This window comes from Monoraphidium neglectum (genome assembly GCF_000611645.1).
Source record: "Monoraphidium neglectum strain SAG 48.87 unplaced genomic scaffold scaffold00005, whole genome shotgun sequence".
NCBI classification, from domain to species: Eukaryota; Viridiplantae; Chlorophyta; class Chlorophyceae; order Sphaeropleales; family Selenastraceae; genus Monoraphidium; species Monoraphidium neglectum.
This window is the reverse complement of record NW_014013621.1, coordinates 60,608-69,196: the sequence shown is the minus strand read 5'-3', so window position 1 is coordinate 69,196 and position 8,589 is coordinate 60,608. Positions and strand designations below refer to the sequence as shown.

Here is an 8,589-nt window from a genome sequence, read left to right as displayed (position 1 = left end):
CGCGCGGATGGTGGCGCCCGCAGTGGCAGTAATGCAGACTCAAAGCCACCAGATGCAGCCCTGACGTTGCGGGCATGGCTCCTGGTGCTGGTGTGCATATACCACGTTGTGACACCTCTGAGGTTTCTTGCTTACCCAAGCAGGTGGGTGGGCTGCCCGCTGCTGCACTCAACATTTGTGAATTGCACACTACCATATGCAACATCATTTGCCTTGTCACGCATCTGTGGCTGATGGCTGCTGACTCAATTCGCATGGTGAAAGCACATGTCTCTTACCTTTGTCCATTATTTGTGTGGTTGCCTTGTACCTCAAAGGCCGGCTTGGACCGAGGAGGGCCTCATCGCGCCTTGGCACCGCCACCTCATTGACAAGCAAGGGTGGTGGGTGCTTCAGTCCTGATCACTGTATGTTCATCATCGTGCACGCCTGGACTGCTTTGCTGTAGGTGGGTGGCAATTCACTGAGGCTCGTTCGCTTTGTTCCACTTTGTGTGACTACTTTCGTGTCAATTCACATTCATGCAGGGTGTATTTCGTGTTGCAAGAGGACACCCAACACCCCTCCACGGCTCTTGACGCCACCATCGACAGCAGCGGCAGCAGAGGCAGCGGCGGGAGCGGCGCGATTGCAGGAGTCGGCATGGGGTCAGTCACACGCAGGGACGCGCCCAGTCGGCGCGCTGTCGGCAGTGCAGGCGCCGTAGACAGCGCTGATGGCAGCGGTCAGACGGGTGGCGCCTTCGTAGACAACACCATGATCAGCAGCAGCAGCAGCCGCAACAGCAGCAGCAGCAGCAGCAGCAGCAGCAGCAGCAGCAGCAGCAGCAGCAGCAGCAGCAGCAGCAGCAGCAGCAGCGCAGGGGTGGCGGCATTGGGCAGGGTGGTGGATGCCGCGCCAGACGCGGACGCCCTGTTGAGTGCGCGTCCCGCGGCGCTTGTGGCCCTAAGCCCTTGGGCAGCGCTGAGCTATGCAGCGCGCCTGGCCCAGGTGGCAGCGGCAGCAGGACGACCACTGGCAGCAGTGCGCGCGTTGTCCTGTTACAGCCTAAACGGCGGCCGGCACCGCGCCTTGTATGATGCTACAGCAAATTTGTTGCACTACACTCGCCCGGCGCGCCAGGGAAACTCGGGGGTGGCGGTGCTAAGTGCAGCCGAGGGGCCGGTTGTCAGAGTGCTGGGGCCAGGCGCGGGCGGGCCGTTGCAGGGCGGTGCACGCGCTGCTCGTGCGGGGCTCAGCAGCGACACTGCTGTATCAAAGTGGGTCCATGACGCCGACACGGCGCCCCACTGCGACCCCTATGCGTCACCTCACGACCGGCCCGGCCTCATCCGCCGATCGCGAATCGAGCTGACCGAGCTCCAGGCGGCCGCAGGGCTGTGGCTAGATGCCGAGAGCGACCCCGACCGCGGCGGTTTGAGGCGTGCAGTGTGCTGGGACGGCGGTGTCAGCAGCAGTCGCATCGAGGGCAGCAAGGTTGGCAGTGGCGGTCTCGGGCCGCACCAGCCAATGCTAGGCGGCGTCGTGGGGACCAAGGGCTCAGGCACAGGTGTGCCTACCTCGGCCTGCCCAATGTTGGCCTATCTGTGGGTGTAAATTGTGGTGCCCCCGAATGTGTTGAGTGCCCATCACAGCATGAAAGAGCAGGGAGCCGTGCTGGGCGATGCTGCCAGGGGTGCTACGGTATTGACGTCTGTGCAGCGCCCTCGTGTCAATGAAGGTGCGCCCAATCAATCAATAAGGTGCGCCCTTCCGGCGACGCTGGCTGCTTGCAGCGATCGGTCTATAAGTCTCAATATTGATATCAAATATACCATACCTGCCCGTAACGATTTTGTCCTTATCACGATCTGCAGATCAGCACACCCCTCGGTGTTGTCTCAAACAATTTCTCGAAATCATATCCGCTCACTGTCAGTGGTGGTACAAAAGTTTGATGCATCTCAGCAGTACATCCGCAGTGCTCGCTCTGCACGCATATCGCAATTATTGAAAGCAATCAAAACCATAAGACGAAGCCAAAGTACCACTTCTGTTGCCAGGCAAGGCGACGTACGCCCGCAGAGCGCAAAGCGCCACGCACAGCACGCACTAGCGCCATTGTGGGCAGCTACTGCAGCGGTGCTGCTGTGCAGCTGAGAGCAGGATGGCGGCCCCAGTTGCAAAAAAGAGCGGAAAGATTAACCTCAAGGACTACCAGGTGCGCAGTGTCGGCATGATTCCAGGCAGTATTGTTACTGCCGAGGGCAGGGATGTACTTAAGCGCAGGACCGGATTGGCTCCAGTGTGGTACTGACAGGAGAGTGCGGCGGCCAGATGTTTGGCCCCAAGGCGGCCGCAGGCCGTCTACCGGTGATCTTAAAGAGCAGCTCGCTCTCTAAGGGGTCCCCCCTGGAATCTTGTGTCACTGACTGGTGTTGAGGCAGTCACAGGAAGTTGAAATTCGCTGAAGCAATCTGGCCCACCGGTGTTGGCCCAGGAGATAGCTTCCGCCGCCGGCGGTGGCATGGGCCTGCGGCCAAGTTTCTTGCCCGTAGTCCCCACAGCAGCCAAAATTGGTCTCAACGGCCCAAAATACACTCACCCAGGGCAGTGTTTGACCTCCACCCGCCTCCTGCTTTCCTGGCACGCCGCCGCAGTCAGACGCGTTCTGCAAGCAGCTCCAGCCCCTGGTTTCGAAGCTGAACGAGGACATAACCGACATCAAGCACGATGTCAAGAGCCTTGGGCTTACCCTGGGGCAAATGTTGCAGTTCCAGGAGGACGCCCTCGGCGCGAATGTGAGTGTGCCTTCAGGTGGCGTCGTCATGCGGCCTTCATGGGCCGAGACAGCCAGGCAGGCCCTGGCTCGCAGTGCGTTTGGAGGATGCTGGCAGTGATGGGCTCGCCCGTGCATTGCTTACATGTGCAGCCACTATTCATGCGTTGCTGCAGCCGGTCGACCGCCCACCCACACCACCACCAACTGGCCTGTTTGCTGCGGCCACCTGCTGCTACATGTTTCGCCCACATGCCTCTGCTACGCCGACACAATCCAACAGAATGACCCCGTGTATGGGCCCCACCCCTGACCCCCCATAACCTTATACTCTGCAATCCACTCATGCCTTTTTTATTGCGGGATTCTAACCCCCTGCTCGATAACTCCACACATGTTGCAGTCCCTCCCGCCCCGTGACTTCCCTAAGCTGCCCATCCAGCTGCTGGAGGACGTGCGGCCCCAGGCCAACGCCGGCCTTTACATTGTGGCGATGCGCCTCGCGGGCATCAAGCGCTCCTCGGCCCTCAAGGTCTTTGAGTGGCTGAACCCTGGCAGCCGCCGCTTCAACCTGGAAAACCTCGAACTCATCCGAGCGGAGCTCATGCGGGCGGGGCTGCTGAAGATGCCTGTGGTGGCGGCACATCCAAGCTGTGGAGTGGATGGGCAGAAAGCTTTGGAAGCTGCCAGGAAGCTGCAGGCCACAGTGGTGGAGGACCTGGGTGAGTGCGTCGAGCGAGGGAATGGAAGTGACGAACAAGATTTGAAACCTAAGTCCTGTTGCTGCGCGTCAGCTGTGTCCCAAGGGACAGCGATTCAGTTTTCGCATCACTCAATCGATGCACCTGGCGATAATAGAAAGGCTGTGAACAACAGGTGCATTTCTTGCAAAGTCTGTGCGTAGGAGCTGCACCCCTGCATACACCTGCATGTCTGCATACACGCAGCACGCTCAGCTCGTTCAACACCCTACCCATACAACACGGACATCCACCCACCTTACTACCCATGACATTTGGGAATGCCCCGCAGCCGACCCGTCTGTGACCCACCTCTTGTACCCCAGCGGAGCCTTGTGTATAGCAGAGGACGACCCTGGCAGCCAGATGCGCACGCTGCAGACAAGGTTGGCACGTTGGGGAACACTGGCTGCATTTATCCACGCCCTGTGAAGGAGTACAGGTTGCTTGGATGGGCAGCTTGGTGAATAGTGCTCTGCAATTTGACACGAGCCATGTCTGTGATCACCAATGCTGGACCAACGCGGCGCTCACCAACGCTGCGCGTGCCGCTCATGATCGTGCTCTCTTGCAACCCGTCAACCTGGATGATGAACTCAAATTGCAGCGGCCAGCGTGCGCGCGTGCACTGGCGGTTCCTGCCCGACAGCTACGCCGAGTGGCTGCCGCTGCGGTCTGCGCCCAACGCCAGCGCGTCCGAGCGCACCCAGCCGCCGGGGAGTGGTCCGTGGCGGGTGTCGTTGCGGTGGGCCCTGGACTCTGAGAAGTTCAACGAGTGAGGAGGGCGCTGAGGGGGAGTAATCAGGGTTGAGAGTGGGGGCGCGAGACCTTGTGATGAGGCGCGAACCGCAGGTCTCTCAAGGACAGCAGGTCGCTGGGGGGCCGTCGAGCAACTGTGTTTTCAGGCCCACCTGTGCAGCCCCCCTGCCGCTTTGCATTGAAGGATATGCAGGCATGCACATGGGATGTGTGCGTGCACGCGCACCCAGTGTGCGATGTGCGCAAGTGCAGGTGAAACCTGGCTGACCACCACCACCCCAGGTGGATGAACCCCCAGGACTATGAAGCAGATGAGCAGAAAGCTAAGCAGGTTGCAGCAGCAGAGGCGGCGGCGGCCCTGGTGAGCCGCTTGATTGAGATTGTTTGCATTGCCAGTCCCATGCAGATGGACAACCAAGCAAACGCGAGGGGAAGCAACATCCTGTGTTCACTGCCGCCTTGGCCATGCAAACCCCTCTGTTCGTTTCCTGCAGGGCGTTCCTGGACCAGCTGTTGCAGAAGCAGCACTGGTAAGCAGATGCAGCTCAAGGCGGGCATGCTGGACAATGCGCTCCATCCCAATCGCCTGCTTGGCGCTTCCGTTCTGCCAGGCACCTCGTGCCTGCACCCTGTGAGCTCCAAAGTGTGAAGACACTTGCTCACACCCCCACTCCTTCATCTGGCTGCGGCCCCAGTCTGCCCTGTCACCACACATCTCAGGGCAACAAGCGCGCCGCGCAGCTGGCGGTGGCGCAGGCGGCGGCCCTGGCGGGCGCCAAGCGCATCCGCACCGACGCCGAGGTGGACGCGTCAGACCCAGGGGTCGAGGTGGCGCCTGGTGCGGTGAAGCGGCGTGTGATCAATCCTCACAAGCCTGTGCTGGACGGCACGGCCAGCGCTGAGAACATATCACAGGTAAACACAGGTCTAGTTGGGAGGGGGGCGGTTTCATGAAATACTGGATGCGCAAGTTATGGTCTGCGGGAATCAAAGAGTGCCGACGGGTGCCTGCGCTCATATTGTGTTCCAGCTGGCTGCTCCATAGCTTTTCGCCTCGCCGCCGCAGCCTCAGCTTACAGGCATTGTTTGCCTCTGCCTTCCATCCTCGCCACGCCTCCAACCGGCAGGGACAGCTGGACCCCACTGCGCCCACCCCTATGTTGGAGCGCCTCCCCCCAGACCGGCGGCAGCAGCAGCAGCAGCAGCAGCAGCAGCAGCAGCAGCAGCAAGAGCAGCAGCAGGGTCAAGGTGATGCAGCATCGGCGGAAGCGGCCGAGGGGACCGCGGAGAAGGTTCTCAGCAGGCGCCTTCTGATGCCCATGCACGCGGCGTGGTTTTCTTTTGTACAAGTGCACAACAACGAGAAGAAGGTGCTGCCAGAGTTCTGCAGCAACAGCACGTCGGGGCTCACGCTCAAGGTGCGGAGCGATGACCACTTTGAACGGGTCGGGAGGTTGTGCTTGCTCGAGTCAAGGCACGGCGGTCTTGGCCCAAGAGCGGCGCTGCTTCGCAATTTATTACATCACATTCATCTCGCTTTGCCAGCAGCGAGGGGAAAAATCCTGACTCCCCATGAGGGGTAACGCCCCTGACCATAAAGGCCGGAGGAGTAAGCGGGTGCGGCCAAGTCGGGGTTAAGTAAGAGGTCGCACGCCTTCTGCTGCTTGGCGCTCTCGCAATTGTCCGACTGGCCCTTTTCAAGTTGCACGTAGCTGGCCCTCTTCATCTGTTTATCGCCCCCCTACCCCCAGGCCTACCTGACGATGCGCAACGGCCTCGTGGAGCTGTACCGCCAGCAGCCGCAACGGCGGCTGACGATGGAGGAGGCCTCTCGGGCGATGGCCCAGTATGACCCCGCGATTGTTGGCAGGTTGGGGCTCGGAGGGGGAGGCGGGCTTGAGGCAAGGCTTTGCGGCATCAAGGGTGGGGTTTGTGTAGCATAGCAAGTCCTGAAGGGAGTTGTAGGCGGACCACACGAGACGCAGAACGGAGATACGCAGGTTGTGGCCCGCTCCGTGCCAGGCAACTACTGGGCTGCGCCATGATGCAGTGCTGCGTCGGCGCAGGTTGGTGGGTTGCGGCAGAGCCCCCTGCAGTGTGGCGGACAGCCATCCATGGGCCTCCTTATCCCCAAATCAGTGCAATCAGCAACACGCTCGTCTGATTTGAATCCATGCACATATACCTGTCCCTGGTAGGGTATACCGCTTCCTGGAGTCTTGGGGCCTCATCAACTGGCTCGCCCCCAGGGCCATCCCCACGCCCGCAGCCACTGCCCTTCCTGCCGGCACTGACCTCGCGCCATCAGCCGCGCCTGGCGCAGAGCGCCCGCGGCTGCCGTGGGGTGCTGTGCTCGGCGGGGGCGCCGGCGGGAGCGGGCTGCTGCGGCTGAGGTTCCCAACCGTCGCAGAAGGCGTGGCGGCGGCATGTGGCGGCGGGACGCTCAACATGACACAGCGCGAGGCACGCTCCTCCAAGTGCGCAGCAGCGGTGCCTGAAACTCGGTGCCTGAATTCTGGGCTGCCGAGGTCTTGCCAAGGATGCTTCCTCGTGCCCTTGCCGAGCCCCCTGCTCTCCCTCACCCTTCGTGCAACCCCTGGCGCTCGACATCGTACCCAGCCCACCCCACCCCATCCCAATGTCCCCCCAAATTTTGTCCATACTTCTGCCAGCAATAGTACCCTATGCCTGCCACCACAACCACCCGTGACTCAGAAACCTTTTGTTCCACACCCCGTTGCGACTGCCTCTACACCCAACCCCCACAGGCTTGAGTCGGCCACCACGCTGGCCACCGGCCGCCGCCGCTACTTCTGCAGCGCCATGCCCTGGGTTGACTGCACCCCCCTGCGCTACCACTGCACCAAGGTGCCGGGCATCGACCTCTGCCCCCAAGCGTATGCTGAGGGACGATTTCCGCCTGGCTGCAGCGTGGCCGACTTTGCGCGGCTGGAAGGCGGGGCGGATCGGAACGCGCCGGATGCAACAGCAGGCGCCACTGCCTGGACGCCTCAGGAGACCCTGCTGTGAGCCGGGCTGGGCGGGGACGCGGACGGGGATGGAGGTGGGGATGAGAGGACAGGTGCACGTGAAGGGTTGGGGGCAAATAGCTGTATGCCGAGTGAGGGGGCTGGCAGCTGGTGGGAAGACGCCCCTCTGTGTGCTGGCTCTGTTTGTACCCTTTTTGCGAGTGGTCCCCAACCACACATGGCTGCAGCCTGTACTCACCGGGCACTGGAAGAGAGAAAAAGAGAAGGGGGTTGCAGGAGAGAGGGAGCCGCAGTAGTCGCAACGGCCGCTGACACAGTCGCCAGTATGCGCTTTGGTCGCTTGTATTCATCTTTCCCCCAATACTCTCCCCTGCACCTCTCAACGATTGCTTCACCGCTTGCACCGTGTTCCTCTAACGTCCTGCCCCCACTTTTTCCACCACAGGCTGCTCGAGGGCTTGGACATGCATGGCGACCAATGGCCGGCTGTTGCTGAGCACGTGGGCACGCACGGCGTTTTGGAGTGCATCACGCACTTCCTGCAGCTGCCCATCGAGGACGACTTTCTGGACGAGCTGGAGCGCCGGGCGACGGCCGCGCCCGGGCAGGATGGCGACGGTGCAGGGGTGCCGCAGGAAGTGGAGCAGCAGCAACAGCTGCTGCGGCAGCGTGAGGAGGAGGAGGGCATCAGGTGCGTGCCATTTGCCGGCAACGACAGTGCTCCAGGCAACCCCCTGATGTCGGTGGTGAGCAGAACGGAGGCTAGGGGATGTTTGGCGGGTTAGCTTTGTGGGGACCTGCACACGGTGGTGCGTCACCTCATTGCTGAGGCGGCGGTCGCGTTGTGTCTGGCGCAGTCCATGTCATTCTGATCTTGCACAGCAGGCTTTCGCTCTCATCTGGCTGGAGGTATGATGCGTGTGTCGCTTCAGGGGCTTGCTCAGCACCGTTTCATGGCACGACTACTCTTGTTGCACTCAGGTTGTTGGACACTCTGTGATGCGCCTTGCAAGCACCATCTCATCATACGCGGCCCGCCCCGCCTTGCTCTCCTGCAGGCCACCCTTCTATCAGTGGTCCTTGCACCGCGCATAGCGTCGGAGGCGGTGCAAGCTGGCCTTGAGGCGCTTGCCAGCGACGATCCCACAGCTGTTGCCCGTGCGCTTGAGCTGACGCGGCGCGGCCAAGAGCCGCCCGTCACCGCCGGCAGTGATGGCAGTAGTGGGGCCGTGTGGGATGGCTCAGCTATGCCGCAGGCACCACCGACTCCGCCGGACCCGGTGCAGCCTGTGACGGCAGCACAGACGCGCGCGGCAGCAGCGGTGGCGCTGGGAGCAGCTGC

The 8,589-nt window shown here is 61.6% G+C and overlaps 1 protein-coding gene across 1 annotated transcript; it reads left to right on the top strand.

Annotated features, from left to right (window-relative positions):
* Positions 1-2,146: 2,146 nt before the first annotated feature.
* Positions 2,147-8,247, top strand: MNEG_0072 (SWI/SNF complex subunit SWI3D; the record flags this gene model as incomplete). Its single annotated transcript, XM_014051451.1, has 13 exons — positions 2,147-2,200; positions 2,640-2,780; positions 3,162-3,480; positions 3,791-3,884; positions 4,106-4,273; positions 4,540-4,618; positions 4,978-5,172; positions 5,385-5,675; positions 6,009-6,127; positions 6,456-6,734; positions 7,026-7,283; positions 7,693-7,938; positions 8,229-8,247. 13 exons carry the CDS (start codon positions 2,147-2,149, stop codon positions 8,245-8,247), a joined length of 2,262 nt encoding a protein of 753 aa, XP_013906905.1.
* Positions 8,248-8,589: the final 342 nt, after the last annotated feature.